A 16,928-nucleotide genomic window follows, 5' to 3' on the forward strand; every position below is an offset into this window, starting at 1 on the left:
GAGTCTGTTCTGACAAGAAGACCTCTGTGGCTTCCTCTGCAGTGATCTTTAGCCCCTCCGGGTCCTGTCAACTATTTCAGGACGTCTGTGTGATTTGAGAGCGGACTCAATCGTTTACAGCTCCACGTATGCTTCAGAGAATCGACCGAGGAGGAAAAATAGACAGAAATATGGTATGGGTATGGAGGGATGGAAGACTTGGACAGATAGACTAGTAGGCCTCTGGGAAATCCTACTCTGATGCCGGACTGGAGAGAAAAAAACAGGCCGGATCTGGTTTAATCATGTTTATTAATATATGGAGTCTCTTCATATGGAACAATGCTATGGTGCAACGGTGCTATTCTTGGGGTTATGACATCTAGTAGGCACCCTTTTATTTATTGGATTAGTGAGTCATCTTCTTGTGTGTCCTTTTCTGTCGTTTCATTTGATTCTGATGGGTTCAGATAATGGAAACTATGGCAACGGAAGTCAGGTGCAGTCAGTGGCTGCAGAGGAGACCAGAGGCACACGAGCTGAGCCGTGGCCCAGATGATGCACATTTGAATTTCAACATATATTGACTCAATTCCTGGTATCTGTTTGTTTATTATATATTCAATCTTTATGTAGATGAGTGAGAATATAAATTATGTGTGAAGTGCTTTCCTTCAATGGCTTGTCGACTTGTGTATGTGTGTCTGTGTGATTTTATGTGTGTGGGTGCATGAGTATGTGTGTTTGTGCGTGCACATGTTATTGCCACTCCGAGAGACTGTGTATTAGACAAGGGATGGCAAAGGGGGGTGCCCCAGCTCAGAGCTCTCGAGCTCTCCAGGGGCACAGCTTGGGGGAGGGAGACCTGGCAGGGGGGGGGGGCGTAGCGAGAGTAACTGCCATTCCAAGTGCCACATCTGCTTGACACCAGTCAACAGGCACAGTGATGACACAGTGGATGCCAGTCAGGCCCTACTGTCCTCATCCACGTCTCTTGTGTTGTGTTGATTCTGGTGAACTGCAGTGGTGGATGGTGTGTGTCAAACGCAACACAGGCTTATAGAACTGTATGATATTGTTGGGGTTTTGGGACAAAAGTGATGACACAGTGGATGCCAGTCAGGCCCTACTGGCCTCATCCACGTCTCTTCTGTTGTGTTGATTCTGGTGAACTGCAGTGGTGGATGGTGTGTGTCAAACGCAACACAGGCTTATAGAACTGTATGATATTGTTGGGGTTTTGGGACAAAATGTGACAGGATTCCACTTTCACCCAAAAACACAGACATAGTGGATATCAATTTTACTTCTCTATATCTCTCTCTCATGTGTACGTGGCCTTGTAGACTATTAGTTCATATTTGAACAAACCGACTGAGTCCACTGTCTGTTCTGTATTTGAGTGTCCGCCAACCAACCCAGCCATACTGTAGTCGTTCAGCCCCAGAGGCTCCAAGGTCTGTTGGGGAGACGGGACGTTTCAAACAGCATAACTCCCTCTCTCTTTACACCCTCTCTGCTCCCATTACTTCATTATATGCAGGTGTTTTCCTAACTCAAGTTCCTCTCTCAGGTTCTTGCTCTTGATCTAATAAAAATGTAAGTGTAAATGCATAAGGCAAGGTAGAAGGGGGGAGAGGGAAAAGGAAAGGAGGAGGAAACAGGAGGCTGGTAGGAGAAGCTATATGTGTGCAGGCTCATTGTAATGGCTGAAATGGAATCAATGGAACGGAGTCAAACACCTTGTTTCCATTTGTTTGATGTGTTTGGTACCATTCAATTGATTCCATTAGAGCTATTACAATGAGCCTGTCCTCCTATAGCTCCTTCCACCAGCCTCCTCTGACTAGGAAGTAGCTGAATATGCTGTCTGAAGCAAATTATGGGCCCCATGTAGATTCATCAGTCTTCCCGGCTGGATTAAGGTAGGGCCTTTCTAATGAAGTTCGCCCTGTCAAAATGAAGGGACTAATTCTGATTTAGCTGCGGTAATGAACTTCTCTTCTCCTAGTGAGATCAGCACCATGGGGTGAGAACGGGGGAGAGAGGGAGCAAGGGAGAGAGAGAGAGAAAAACAGGACAGGAGAGCGACGTGGAGAGGAGGGACAAGGAGAGACTAGAGAATAAACTGGACTACACTCTTAGAAAAAAGGTTTCCAAAAGGTGGCTGTCCCCATAAGAGAACCCTTTTGGGTTCCATGTTGAACCTTTTCTGGAGAGGGTTCTACATTGAACCCAAAAGGGTTCTACCGACAATCAAAAAGGGTTCTTGAAAGGGTTCTCCTATGAGGACAGCCGATAGCACCTTTTTTTCTAAGAGTGTATAGACAGGTAGGTATGTCGCTCACAGAAAATAATTAAAAACATTATGCAAAATGCCTGTCTCATATTTGCTGAGATGTATTAAATTTCCAGCGTGGCTGTGTTATATAAAATTATGCTAATGTCTGGCTGACCCGCTGCGAACGGTGGCTTGCTGGTCTTGAGCATGCGTGGCTGGCCACTACAAGGAGCGCGCTCAGTGGGACTCGGCTTTTCTATTAAGGAAAACCTCTAGATACCTGATGATGAATTCTCTCTCACCAAATGTTCCCCTCTCTTTTTTGTGTTGAAAATATGAGCGCTTTTATAAATGACTTTGGAGAGCCCGGCGTGGTGCTCGATGCTCCGTGGTCTGCGCTGAGCGGAGGGGTGTGGGGGGGGTGTGGGGGGGGGGGGGGTTGTATTGAAGGGAGGAGGTGGTGGGGTCCCTCTGCACCAGGCTAAGGGAGTCAATTAAAGAGAGCACTGATAATTATAAGCCAGCAGAACGCAGGGGCTGGCTAATTGTACAGTGCTCCATGCCGCGAGACCAGCCAAGGGACCTTTCTCCATCTCTCCCCGCTCTCCAGCCATCTATCCTCCCTCCTGCTTCTTTGTGTGGATGGGCTGCGGACAGACACCATAGAGCCATGCGATCCTCAGCCTGCACAACGCAGCTGCCACCATGTGAATAGCGAAGAAAGGCCCTTGCAAGTGTGTCATAATTAACTTTTTACATTTAGGCCACTTACTCTTTTCATGGGCAGAAAGACAGATTCTTGTTAGAGTTGTCCCTGCTCTACCTCCCTTACTTGTGCTTCTTTGCCTGTTAGCTTTTTTGTCTGATTCACTTCTGTCTTTTTCTCTCTTTCTTTCGGCCGCAGGTTGCATTGAGTGCCAGTCAGAGTCTTCTTGTGCTGTGAAATATCAGGGCTATAGTCATTTGACCTTTATTTTCCCCCAACAAGAAAAGGCCCCATTAGTTTAGAATGGGGCATGGATGAAGTAAATGAGAGCAGTTGACTGCAGAATTGTGTTTGTATGGCTGCAGGGGGTCTAATGCTCCAATACCATCCATCTCAGCAGCCAGCCTGCACTGTTTGGCCCCGATGGACCTCCATACCTGGCCTCAAGCTGCAGTGCCTACACATAATTCGTTAACAAGTCTTCTGCTCTGCTCTCCCCTTTGCTATGGTGGGGGTTTTGTGTGTGCATTTTGGTGAACTGCAGCCCCAAAGACCTACCAACTATTAATTTGAGTTATAACCAGTGTGTCTTCTTGCTTTAACTGTAGCTATTAAGCAACAAAATGGCAGACAGTCAGACGATCGTATACTACCTAAGTAGTGTGTAAACACCAGCTCTTCTCTGGTTTCACTGTTTGAGTGTAGTGCACACTTCCCTACAGCAGCATCCTTAACTTCAGCTGAGTACTGATTAGCTAGAGAGAAAAATGCCACGTCCATTGTTTTGATGTTCTTATTACTTACCTCATATTAGCCATCTTGATGGCAGACAGTGACTATTAGCTCATACTGTATGTATTTTACCATGTTGATAAGTTTGTCTTTTAGTGACTATTTAGCAACACTTTTTATGCATTGTATAGGTCTACTGTCTACTGTGCATAACCCATAAAGAGGCTATGAAATAGAACATACACCTTATAGCTCACAAATAACCCAGATATTACAGTGTGCTGTCCTCTTCAAGGTGTTCTAGTTGGCTACGCCTTTTATACTGTCTTCAGGCTTTACGCTTGTTTATCTCAATACCAGTTTGGCAGTTAGAAGGTGCCTGTGACCTAGCCAACCTGGCCGCTAGGGGATGGTGTGAGACGGATAATGCCGGCGGTGTAGAGAGAGAAAGAGAGAGAGAAAGTGGCTAGCATAAGACTAGCTGTGCTCTGATTAGCACTTACACCCTGAGCTGTGCACTGTGCACCACTGTGCGTCCAGGTTCAAGTTCAGCCATGCATCAGGCCTGACAATCTCCCAGAGACTTAGGCTGCGTCCCAAATCACACCCTATTCCCATTTGGGACGTAGAACTATATCCCGCCCACCCCCAGTCGCCAGTGGCAACTCGCTTGTAAGGTCGTCGCCACCACTGTCACCCGACAACCTCACCCCTTAGTTCAGTTCACTCTGGAGGTTTGAAGTAAAAGTCACACAGTCATGGCACAAGCATGGGACCCTGACATTGGGTTTTTTCTTTCTGTCTGTGGCACATTGGTTTTCACTTCCTGTTCTCTCCTTGTGATTGTCCCGATTCCCTTATACTCTCACTTCAAGTCATGTCTTCTCTCTGTTTTGACATGGGTACACTTCTCTGCTACACATCTCTCCTCTATTCTTCTTGTATATAGCTGCTATAAAGGTAGTTTTATCAGTCTTAATGAGGATATTAGCTAGCATTTGACCATACCTAAGCATCATTATCATCATACCTGTATAGTAATGAGGGTGATGTTCAGGATGTTTAAATTAAGTTTTATTCTCCAATGTTGTTCATAATGGCATGTCCTCCTCTTTAAACTGAGAAGGCAGGATATAAATATTAGGTATATTCCCCTCCAGGTGCCAGTTCTCCAATCAGCCTAGGTTCACGGGGAGCCAATCAGCCTTGGTCCAGGGGGAGCCTGGTCCCCGTGCGCTAGCTACAGTAGCTTCCATCTACCAGCTACATCCATATCCTGCCCCCTTTCTCTTCTCAGCGCACTAATGGGCCTTCTAGTATCTCTAAAATGAACCGAGTTCCACATGAGAAGTGGTTCTATATCTCCAGAGAACACACATACACACTCACTCCACCGCACGGAAATGTATTTGTATTCACCCATAATTCCCCGGGCCTTAATCACTCAGATTTTCCCCCATTATCTGTTAATGGATAGTTCCCATGGAGATGTAGAGCCAAGTAAACCCACCTACTGTTTACAGCCCCAGAGCTGTCTACTCAACTCTGCCACCGTACACACAACACCATAGCTTTACTCTATATACTAGTATGTCCTCTAAAAACCCAAATGATATCCTTCTCTCGCCTTCTCACAATTTCAAAAAGTATTGCAGTCACAAGTAGTATTTCAGAGAGTGTGTAAGTTGAAAGATGTCTGAATGCAGGATATGTAACCTAGTCTTTCAGAAACAGCTGTGGACTACTCTGGGTGTTTATGCCTGGCAATTTCCTCAGATGTTTCTTGGTGTGTTTTCTGTGACCTATAGTACACCATATTGCAGTCTGAAGCCTATCATCTTTAGACCTGATTGAGTACAAATAATACCTTGTTGAGAGACTGCATTCTGAGTGTGACCTCAACCTTGACTTGACCCCGATTGTAGTTTGTTTAGTCTACCGTGTTTCCAATTCCTTTTCTATGACTACTGTTTTCTAATTATTCTCACCTGATGAAAATGGCCTTCTTTAACGTCTTTGGTTGACATCTTTTGTTTTGTCTCCACAACTTTGTTAGAGGTTGCTGCCTGATTTTGAGAAGTGGGCGGACTTGGTTCCTTTAAGAGGGAGCTTGTGAGTAAGATTCACAGTGCGACAGAGAGAAGTGTAAATCTAACTATCAGATTACTATGAAGTGATCCTGAATTCCCCTTTTCACTGGACCTGCTCTGAAGCAGAATTGTTAATATAGGGTAGTGGATAGTATGTAAGGGGTAGGGGATGAGGAGGGGACTTGGCTAGGATACATATTTTAATTAAGCCCTGTAGTGCAACATACTTAATTTTGGTCAAATTTTTGAGAATACCCAATACCTGAGATTATTTGAGAAATATCAGTAGCGTCTTTCAGTAACTGTATTCACTGGTGTGCACTATAGCCACACTAAATCCTCACACATACTGTACTGCACACACACAGAGATTCACACTCTTACTCAAACCTACTCTACACACATACTCTACTATATACTGAGTTTACAAAACATTAAGAACACCTGCTCTTTCCATGACATAGACTGACCAGTGAAAGCTATGATCCCTTATTGATATCACTTGTTATATCCACTTCAGTCAGTGAAGGGAAGGAGACAGGAAAATAAGGAATTTTAAGCCTTGAGACAATTGAGACATGGATTGTGTATGTGTGTCATTCAGAGGGTGAATGGGCAAGACAAAAGATTTAAGTACCTTTGAACGGGGTATGGTAGTAGGTCCCAGGCACACCGGTTTGTGTGAAGAACTGCAACGCTTCTGGGTTTTTCACGTTTAACAGTTTCCTGTGTGTATCAAGAATGGTCCACCACCCAAAGGACATCCAGCCAACTTGACACAACAATGGGAAGCATTGGAGTCAACATTGGGCCAGCATCCCTGTGGAACGCTTTTGACACTTTGTAGAGCCCATGCCCTGACTAATTGAGGCTGTTCTGAGGGCAACTCAATATTAGGAAGATGTTATTAATGTTTTGTACTCTCAGTGTATACAAAGCTGTACTTGAACATCCAGACGAAACCGAAAGGAAAACAAACCCCAGTGTCCCAAACAACCTTCAACAGAACATTAACTTCAGCCTGGTTGCTGAAGAGTAAACACAAGAAGAAATAATAAAGGCTGTCCTTTTTAAAGAGTTTTCCTACTCGGTCTCTCCTTACACATGGGAAAGATATTAGATGTTTGTGTTTTTCAGGAGCTGTGAAATACATAAACCATGAACCTTAGGCGTGCCACCATGCCCTGTGGATATGCAGATGGACTTACTTTGCTGGTGTCAGGGACGCTTAGAGGGAGCAGGAACAGAAAAGCTCTCATCTAAAAGATTTCGCTTATGAGTGCAGGGGGACAGGGTGGTGGCAGTGGAGGCAGAACACTCACGAGTGTGGAGGGAGAAGGGAGGGTGAGGGGGGTGAGAGAGAAATATATATATAGAGAGAGAGAGCTTCCAGTCCCCAGTGGCTCTGTAACTATATCCAGAGTCTACTCCAGTCGGTGCAGAGCGGGCCAGGGTGGGGGCTCCTGAATGCTCTGTCCTGATTGGACAGCCCTGGGGGAGGCTGGGGGAACGACAGGAAGTGACCTCACCCCGATGAGGGAGCTATAGGGGCGCGCTGGCTGACTTCCTCCCTTGACTCTCACTAAGGAACAGGCTGCCAGTGTGATCCAACCCCTGCTCCCCTGCCGCTTACAAACCCGTCCCCCTATACACAGTTACATTACGGGGGCGGGCAGTGCCGAACAGACTCATGCACTCACACACTGAGTCATCCCACTTGCACTGTACTGTCTTACACACCCTCTTCATGCACACACATGCAGTAACAACCAATCACGTATCTTAGATTCACAGACATATGCAAACATCTCTCTCTCTCTCTCTCTCTCTCTCTCTCTCTCTCTCTCTCTCTCTCTCTCTCTCTCTCTCTCTCTCTCTCTCTCTCTCTCTCTCTCTCTCTCTCTCTCTCTCTCTCTCTCTCTCTCTCTCTCTCTCTCTCTCTCTCTCTCTCTCTCTCTCTCTCTCTCACACACAAATACACACACGCATGCACCCAAGGTCAGACGGTTGGGCAGGTGCAGAGTTATCTGCATAATGAAGCAGGTCAGGTCTCTGAAGGAACAGGAGTGTGCTCCAGGGTCAAACAAGGGCTGCACATATGGGCAAAGGCATGGAGTGCTCTGAACACACACACACACACACACACACACAGACGGCCAGGTTGAATGGGGATCAAAGAACTCTGTCGCTATCTTACACACATGCACTAATTATGCACACACATATGCACGCACACACGTGCACACACACCATGTCTCATCTTTCAAAGGGGAATGCACAATTACAGGCGACACAATCAACTCCTCTGGTTTCTGTGATAAAATTGTTTTTTAAATCTTTCCATCCATACCTAAGCCACTAAGCCAGACACACACAGTAAGACAATAGCTTGTCATGTGAGCTCATTCAGACACGACCAGCTTTAAATGTTTGTTTTGAGGTCGTAGTAGAGGTTTCTCCTTGACAGGGTTATAAGGAGAAGAGGGCTGGCCATATGGTGATATAGAGCATAAACATGCTCTGTATATAATAAATGAATAGACTCACTATGCTGTGTAACACGTTTCCCATTGCCCTCCTAGAACAGCCCAGGTCGTTGGGTTGTATTGTCACTTTATATCGTATTACATGATATACAGTGGATAGTCTCCATTATACTGTAGGCAGCTAGTCACCAAAACAGGTACAGATACCTCTAATTGTTTTATTACTATACTGTACTGTTACTGTACTATACTGTAGCACATCTTATTAAGTGACTACACTTCCCTTGTAAAGATTTAAACCAATAACATTTAACTTGGTATTAAAATGCTTTATTAACATTATTTTGCAAAGATTGTTGTAATCGGCTGCCGGTTTCAGAAATTACCCATTTTTTATAACGTTGCCAAATGTTGTTAGTGGAGCGATCCAGCCCATGTTGTTTAATATGTGCTTTGAGCAGCGGAACAACAATTGACCATAAAAGTACAAATGGGAAAGTCACTGGCAGTGTGTGGGCTGGGGTTTTAAAACACTGGCATCTAGTTGGATCTGGGACGAATCTGTCCCGTTCATCTCAGGCCATTGTTGTTAAGATGAGTTGCGTTGCCAGATCTGTGAGTTGCGTTGCCAGATTTGCCCAAGGCCCATCCGGTAACCCCCCACTCTGATCCTCCAGGGCTTTGGATGGCCACAGCTGGTTAGGTGGATTGTGTGTTTCCGCGTCTGGTACCCTGGGCCCATGTTGTGGGCATTGGGCTGTAGAGACTGAAGGATGGGCCCTGGCCCTGGATAGGCACCCAGGGACCCTCCTTCCATCCCCCTTCACCCCCCTCTCGCTGGCCCCATGCCTGGACCCATGCTTCACGGGACAAGGGGATTTTGACAGAGTACAGGCCCAACTGCATGGATAGCAGAGTGCACTGGGTTTTTATTGGCGTGTAGTTCAGGAGATGGGCAGCTCGGTTCTGTGGAATGCTGAGTCAGCGGATCGTTGTGCAGCAAATGAGCATTAGGGAAGGTTCAGTGTCTGAACCAATGCCATTTATTTCAGCTATCAAGGTCTGAAATATCGGTCCGTCAGGGAGAGACGTGTCATACATTCTAATGTGACAGGGGAATGGATGCAGACTCACAGTTGTTTTGGCCATTGCCATGAGCAATATCTCATTTCATGTATTAATTATAACTTATGTATTAGTAATAACATGAAAATATGGGTATTCATCTTGGTTGAAAACCATGAGATTGAATTCAACAGTTGTGTTAAAGAGAGCAGTTAAAATGCCATGGTGATAAAGAAGGGAAGTGTGTAAACGTTGAGATGTTGAAACATCTATAATATTCTCACTTGCTCATATTGTTTATTATTAAATGTTGATTATAAAATTAATATGTTCCCACGCTTGGCTACATGTTTTTTATGCATTACATCTTTCCCTTTATCAAGCTACAGTAGCACTGCACCCTACAGCCATTTGCCCACACCAAGTCGCCCACAGAAATTAATTTGCGTGTTAGCCAATCAAAAAGAGCGATGCTTGCCATGTTCAAAGTGCAAGACCTCGCCTGTGCAATTAGGCCCCACCCCACACATCCAATTTATGCCTGATGGGTCTAGATCACACATTGTATTACTGTTGTATGAGCCACGAAAATTACAGGCAGGAGCCTTTGACACAAATGTGTTGGAGCTCAATTAAATGGGGAAGGAGGAGAAAATAAATAATATATACTACCATTCAAAAGTTTGGGGTCACTTAGAAATGTCCTTGTTTTTGAAAGAAAAGCACATTTTTGGTCCATTAAAATAACATCAAATTGATCAGAAATACAGTGTAGACATTGTTAATGTTGTAAATGACTATTGTAGCTGGAAACGGCAGATTTTTTATGGAATATCTCCGTAGGTGTACAGAGACCCATTATCAGCAACCATCACTCCTGTGTTCCAATGGCACGTTGTGTTAGCTAATCCAAGTTTATAATTTTAAAAGGCTAATTGAACATCAGAAAACCCTTTTGCAATTATGTTAGCACTGCTGAAAACTTGTTCTGATTAAAGAAGAAATGAAACTGGCCTTCTTTAGACTAGTTGAGTGTCTGGAGCATAATAATTTGTAGGTTCGATTACAGGCTCAGAATGGCCAGAAACAAAGTACTTTCTTCTGAAACTCGTCAGTCTATTCTTGTTCTGATAAATGAAGGCTATTCCATAACTTGGATTAGCTAACACAACGTGCCATTGGAACACAGGAGTGATGGTTGCTGATATTGGGCCTCTTTATGCCTGTGTAGATATTCCATAAAAGCATCAGCCGTTTCCAGCTACAATAGTCATTTACAACATTAACAATGTCTACACAGTATTTCTGATCAATTTGATGTTATTTTAATGGACAAAAAATGTGCTTTTCTTTCAAAAACAAGGACATTTCTAAGTGACCCAAAACTTTTGAACGATAGTGTATATTCTGGATCCCTCTCTGCTATTTGTACTCAGATTATTCACCCTTCTAACTATGCTGTTTTGTGTGTTGTGTGGTCTCTTTCTCCTTAGAAGAGGGCCTGAACCATGAGTGTAAGCTCTGCAGTCAGTCGTTCGACTCGCCAGCCAAACTCCAATGCCACTTGATCGAGCACAGCTTCGAGGGCATGGGCGGCACCTTCAAGTGTCCTGTCTGCTTCACAGGTGAGTGTCTGCGTGCATGTGTGTGTTTGCACGTGTGTCCTCAGAGAGCCCCACCCACAAAATTGCATTACAATGCAAAGCAATTTTCAGAAACCTCATTGTTTGTCTAAAATGGCAAATGGTTTTCTAAATGAGTATGAAAAGGTCAGAAAGGCAGGTCAGCCAAAGCTGAAAGCAGTTCGTTGCGTGCATCTTAATATTTACTAAAATTGCCTCTAAATCAAGACCTGTCATGAGCAGAGGGATAGAGGGTAGAAGAGGGCAGAGAGAGAATGGGAGAGAGAGCGAGAGAGAGAAAGAGAGATGCGGAAGAGGGAGGGTATATAGAGAGGGAGAGAGTGTGCTAGAGTGGAATAAAGAGGAAGGGGGGATGAAGGGAGTGAAGGAGGGAGAGTGAAGTGCTAATTGTGGATGTCGGTGGTGCTGATAGCTGTAATGATCTCATCTGTCTGTGTGTGTGGAGGTGGAAGGACCATGCAGGACTCCTCCGGAGAGGATAACGCCCTCCTTCAGTGTCAACAGGGTTAACTATCTCTATAATGAAATCTGCAAAGTCGTTAACTTCTCCTCATTCTTTCTTTTCCCCCTCTCTCAGCTCTTTAGCTATACTCGTTATTTTTCACTCTTTTCCATCCCTCAGCTGTTTACTCACTTCACTCGTTTTTATCTCAGTGTTTTTTCATCAGTTAATATTTAGAATTGATCAGGTCTCATCATTTTACTCTCATATTTTCACTCCTCCACTCTTCTCCTCTTCATGTTCACAGATGCTCACTCATTTGGCTTGTTTCTCTCGCTTTTTCTCAGTATTCACCCCTTCTCTCATACCCATCTCCTCTCATTGCTGTTTGGCCTTATCTCGCTTTTAGCAGCAGCTTATTGATATTTCCCCCCCTCCCCCCCCCCCCCCCCTCCCCCTGCCGGGGTCAGGCCGTTTAATATACAGAGCATGCTTTCTTCATCTGAGCCTTCATTTTCTACAGGCTGCTTTGACAGACAGGTCCCCCTTCTCCCTCTGCATCCATATCGATCACGGCGGCAGGCGCAGGAGAGAGAGAGATGCAGAGAGGGAGAGAGAGAGAGGAGAGCGAGAGAGAGGATGAGAATGTGAGCGAGAGAGAGAGAGAGAGAGAGCACCCTCAGGACAGTGGTGGTAGAGCAGACACACAGAGGCGGGGGACGGGGGGATGGATGGAAGTGGTGGACCATGGGGAGTATGGATGGAGAGACTGAAAGGCCTGCTACTGTTGAGAAAGGAGGGAGGGGACAGGCTGAGACTCAGATCACACTAGCCTCCTCAGGCATTTTCTGGATAGGGAGAAATGGGTTGGGGGCAGTTGTCTGTGAGACCCAGTCTGTCCTTGAAAACATTTATACCCATTAAGATGGACTCAGTGATACAAGTCTGTATCCAAATTATCCAGTTTACCCGGAGAGGCATGTCTGTGTCGGAGGGGCAAAATTACTTGCAGTTATTCATTTGAGTTATTCACCACCTGCATTCGGTCTTATGTAGTAAAATTTGATTTATTTTTTATTTTTACATTGGATAAAAGTAGAGACTCAGAGCTACAAAATGGTATATCATACACTTCATTTTTGAGGAACAATGGGAAAGTAATTCTGCTTTGAAAGTTGATACACTTGTAAACTCAGTTTTGAGAAAAGGGCCTTTGAGTGATATGGTACCTAATGGAGAGCTCTCCTTTGACTACACCCATTCAGCATTGTTCACACCCTCTTAAGCCAGCCCCACACATCTCTTTAAGGATTCACATGAAGTCATGTGCTAAACAGTGAGTAGTGTAGTAAAGTTAAGACTAATACTGGTAGTAGCCTACAATAAGGGAAAATTCCAGGTAAACAGAGTGTCCAGATATTTTATAATTATTAGATAACGGTTACCCAGACACACTTATCTAAATTGATGGGTCATGTGAAAGAAATGCTATAACCCCCAGGCACATCCAGTGGTGGAAAAAGTACTAAATTGTCATACTTAAGAATAAATCATTTCAAATTCCTTATATTAAACCAGACAGCTGTATCCAGTCCAGGTGGTGCTCATACAGGCAGACCATCTATGGGAGAAATAATGTCAGTGTTGCGCAGCAGCTGAAACCTGGTCCCGACAGTCAGAACGCTTCTTGGCGACAACAACACCAGGCTCCAGAGCATCGAGGCTGTAAAACAGGGAATAACAACAACAAAAAATTGGAAAACATTACAACCCTGCACAATGTCAATTCACCTCCCAAGTTTAGATAAGAAGAATAACCTCATACAATGTAATGAAACAATTATTTTCACCTGAAGTGCTGGTACTGCTTGATCTGTGGCAGCGGCCTGAAGTACGGAGTCAGGTGTTTTTCCCAGCCATAGCTTTCCACCAGCACCGTACGTTCCTCCAGTCCAACCAGCTGTGGGATGTTGACCCCTGTCACAGTGCTGTCCTTCACAACACCAGCAATCTCAGACAAAGTGTTCACTCTGGTCTTTCTGAAGCGCTGCTTGATGAGACCGAATAACCAGTCGTGGGCAAACTTGGTGTGACCTGGGATCAGGAAGTGAAGGTACCAGAGCACAAACTTGTTCTTGTTTTGGTCACTGCAGTTATCACAATTCAGGTCCACACGTGTTTCCCCAACTCTGTACTTGGTGAAGAAATGGAGCATGTAGGTGATGACTCCGCTGCTACCTTTGCTTGCTTGGGCCAGCTCTCTTTTTGATGGGAGGCATTAGACCATTCTCCTTGTATGACTGGTGGAGGAGAGTCAGGCGTGTTCTACTGATGCTGAAAGAAAAGTTCCAGATACAAATATTTTAGCATTATTATACAATAGATGCGAAATGGCATTCTGAGAAAACATCACTAACATTACACACAATTCAATCATACACGTTACTAGCAATACAAACCGATTGTCATAACTAAAGTTAACCAAATAAATTAGGTTCAACATTAACGTTAGCTAGCAAGCTAGCCATCTAACCTCAGCTAACTTTAGCTAGCTAACAGCAAGTTTTAACTTTGGGTCTTTTGTTTAGACATGTCACGTTAATGTTAGCTACTGTAGCTAAAAAATGAACTATAATCCCAATCCATAGAGTAACATTACTAGCAATACAAACCGATTGTCATAGCTGAAGTTATTCAAATAAATTAGGTTCAACGTTAATGTTAGCTAGCAAGCCAGCAATCGAACTCCAGCTGGCTAGCGAATCATACACGTAAATTAATGTTAGCTAGCAAGCCAGCCATCTAACCTCAGCTAATGTTAGCTAGCTAACAGCAAGCTTTAACTTAGGGTCTTTTGTTTAGACATGTCATGTTAACGTTAGCTAGCTAAATAAGAAACTATAATGCCAATCCATAGAGTAACGTTACTAGCAATACAAACCGATTGTCATAGCTAAAGTTAAACAAAAAAGTTAGCTAGTAAGCCAGCCATCGAACTCCAGCTGGCTAGCTAACAGCAAGCCTTAACTTGCAACGAAAACAACTTTCTGACAAAATTAGAAACGTATAATATCTGAAACTGTAGCTAGATTCTTACCCATATACATGGATGAAAGCTTCACGGCAGACTGCAACCCCTTTCATTAAATAAGACGTCCTGTGTCGTTTCCGTTTAGTTTGCACAGCTTGTTTAGCCCGTTGTGTTCCACTGATTTCAAAACTAGGTCAACTTCTTCCGTGACAACAATACTGTTGATCACCGTTTCTTCCCCATTAATGGCATCAGAAGACTCTACAATGTCTTCTTCAATTAAAATGTTTTTACCTAAATCAGGGATTTCCTCATCGTCTGATTCGTTTTCAGACTCAGAGAGAGTCAGCATGGCACGATCGTCCTCCAGAAAGTAGTCCATCACAACTTTTTCCCACTGATCTTTGTCGATAGCGCCTGATAAATTCAAGGCAGCAATGTTATTGAGAGCAGTAGCAACATATCTGCAGTTCTCCATGGCTAACATTATATCTTTAGAAAAAACTGCAGTAGAAAGGATTATCTACGCATAACGAAAAGCTCATTTTAATGACACAAGATGCTACACTGCAGATCAATCTGAAACTCATCTCTCGGCATGTCCAGCCCACACATTATCATGGCTAGTGGGAAGGTTCCTTACTTTTTTTCTTTGGCTAAACCAACTAGGCTCGTAATTTAAGAACTTAATTCGTATTTAATGATGGAATAAAAGTTTGTTATTAACCTTTCTAGGACACGCGTTCCGCTAGCGGAACCCCCCCCAACATTCCGCTGAAAAGGCAGCGCGCAAAATTCAAAAATATAATTTTTAAATATTTAACTTTCACACATTAAGTCCAATACAGCAAATGAAAGATAAACATCTTGTTAATCTACCCTTCGTGTACGATTTTTTACATGTTTTACAGCGAAAACACAACATATATTTATGTTAGCTCACCACCAAATCCAAAAAACAGAGCCATTTTTTCCAGCCAAAGATAGCTTTCACAAAACCCAGAAATAGAGAGAAAATTAATCACTAACCTTTGAACATCTTCATCAGATGACACTTATATGACATCATGTTACACAATACATTTATGTTTTGTTCGATAATGTGCATATTTATATCCACAAATCTCGGTTTACATTGGCGCCATGTTCAGAAATGCCTCCAAAATATCCAGATAATTTTTTCTTTGGCTAAACCAACTAGGCTCGTAATTTAATAACTTAATTCGTATTTAATGATGAAATAAAAGTTTGTTATTAAGGCACATGAAAGTTCACATATTCGAGAAGGCATTTCTGCCAAAAAACGTCTCTCCTGTGAAGTCGTGACTTGCGACATACGCCTAGTTTCCTGAATCAGGTCACAATTACACTCTAGTCTGGTAGAGGTAGATCCCATTTACAAAACCAGGAGAATGGACAGACATAGGACCTGGTAATGAAAAACATAGGTAATATAGTAAAGGAAGAAGAAGAAGACAACTTTGGGGAAAGCTACAGTACAGCTCTGCAAATCGCAAGTTGTGAATGTAAGATGAAAGGATGGAGAGAGGGAGGAGAAGGGGAAGAAAGCTGGGGAACGGAAGGAGGGTAAATGGGAGTGGAAGCGAGGAGAGGAGATGAGAGGAGAGGAGAGCAAAGAGGTCCATAAGCCCCTGGATGATGAGATAGAGTGAGGCTGACTCTCCCAGGACAGCTTTGACAGGTTTCAGAAGTGGGGGAGCCTGCAGCTAGAAGTGTCTGCTCTTCCCGCACCCTTAGGAGTGGCTGCGAGGGGCTGCCAGGGAAAATGTGATTGGGAATATTAAGACAAACAAAACAGGAGAAAGTGTTGTGGGTGTTCCCCCATTATGTCACAGTAGGCGAATGAAAGTCACAAAACTCCAAGATGTTCTTTGTCTTTTATTGGAAATAGAAAGTGATTTCTGTAGTCCATCCTTTCATTCCTTCCATGAACTGCCAGTCTCTTCCGTTGTTGTATCAAACAAAAGTTTTAAAAAAGCATCTTAAAATTAACCTTATTACTAACAATGAAATTACATCAATCTGAGAGTACTGACTCACGTTGCCGGAAAATCTATAGCTGTCCTATCATGAACTCCTGGGTGTGAAACACAAGTAAATAAAACAGATAAATAAATACATAAAAAAGATGAAAGGGAGAATAAAAGCAGGATCAACTTTTCTCCCACAAATAGCTTAGTATTGGTGATGTATGTTCAGAGAGAGTGAGAAAGAGAGACAGCCTGCAGAGAGCACCATCCACCCTGCCAAAATAAAGATGAGTTGGGGCCCGTGCTGGGGCCCGTAGTAAAGGAGACGTCTGCCATGGCGGAGGCCCCTGAGATCTAATCAGAGGGCTTAATATCCCAGACAGCCAGGAGACCTTGGCCCCTCTGCCCCGCCGCCTCAGCTCAGACCAGCCCCAGACCTGCTCACTCATTCGGCCTCTACTCACACAGCCAGAAAAGTCCAC

At 43.9% G+C, this 16,928-nt stretch overlaps 1 protein-coding gene across 10 annotated transcripts in view; it reads left to right on the forward strand.

The window, feature by feature from the left end:
• The window catches only part of LOC139550672 (zinc finger protein 521-like), a 161,241-nt gene that overhangs the window by 118,827 nt on the left and 25,486 nt on the right, over nucleotides 1-16,928 (forward strand). For 6 of the 10 annotated variants that reach the window (XM_071361719.1, XM_071361727.1, XM_071361722.1 and 3 more), the window contains exon 6: nucleotides 10,833-10,964. In XM_071361719.1, the coding sequence (XP_071217820.1) occupies nucleotides 10,833-10,964 (132 nt within the window). The remainder of the gene's footprint in view (nucleotides 1-10,832; nucleotides 10,965-16,928) is intronic. The other 4 variants (XM_071361725.1, XM_071361728.1, XM_071361726.1 and 1 more) reach the window with 1 other exon arrangement.

Source organism: Salvelinus alpinus, chromosome 23 (assembly GCF_045679555.1).
Source record: "Salvelinus alpinus chromosome 23, SLU_Salpinus.1, whole genome shotgun sequence".
Taxonomy (NCBI): Eukaryota; Metazoa; Chordata; class Actinopteri; order Salmoniformes; family Salmonidae; genus Salvelinus; species Salvelinus alpinus.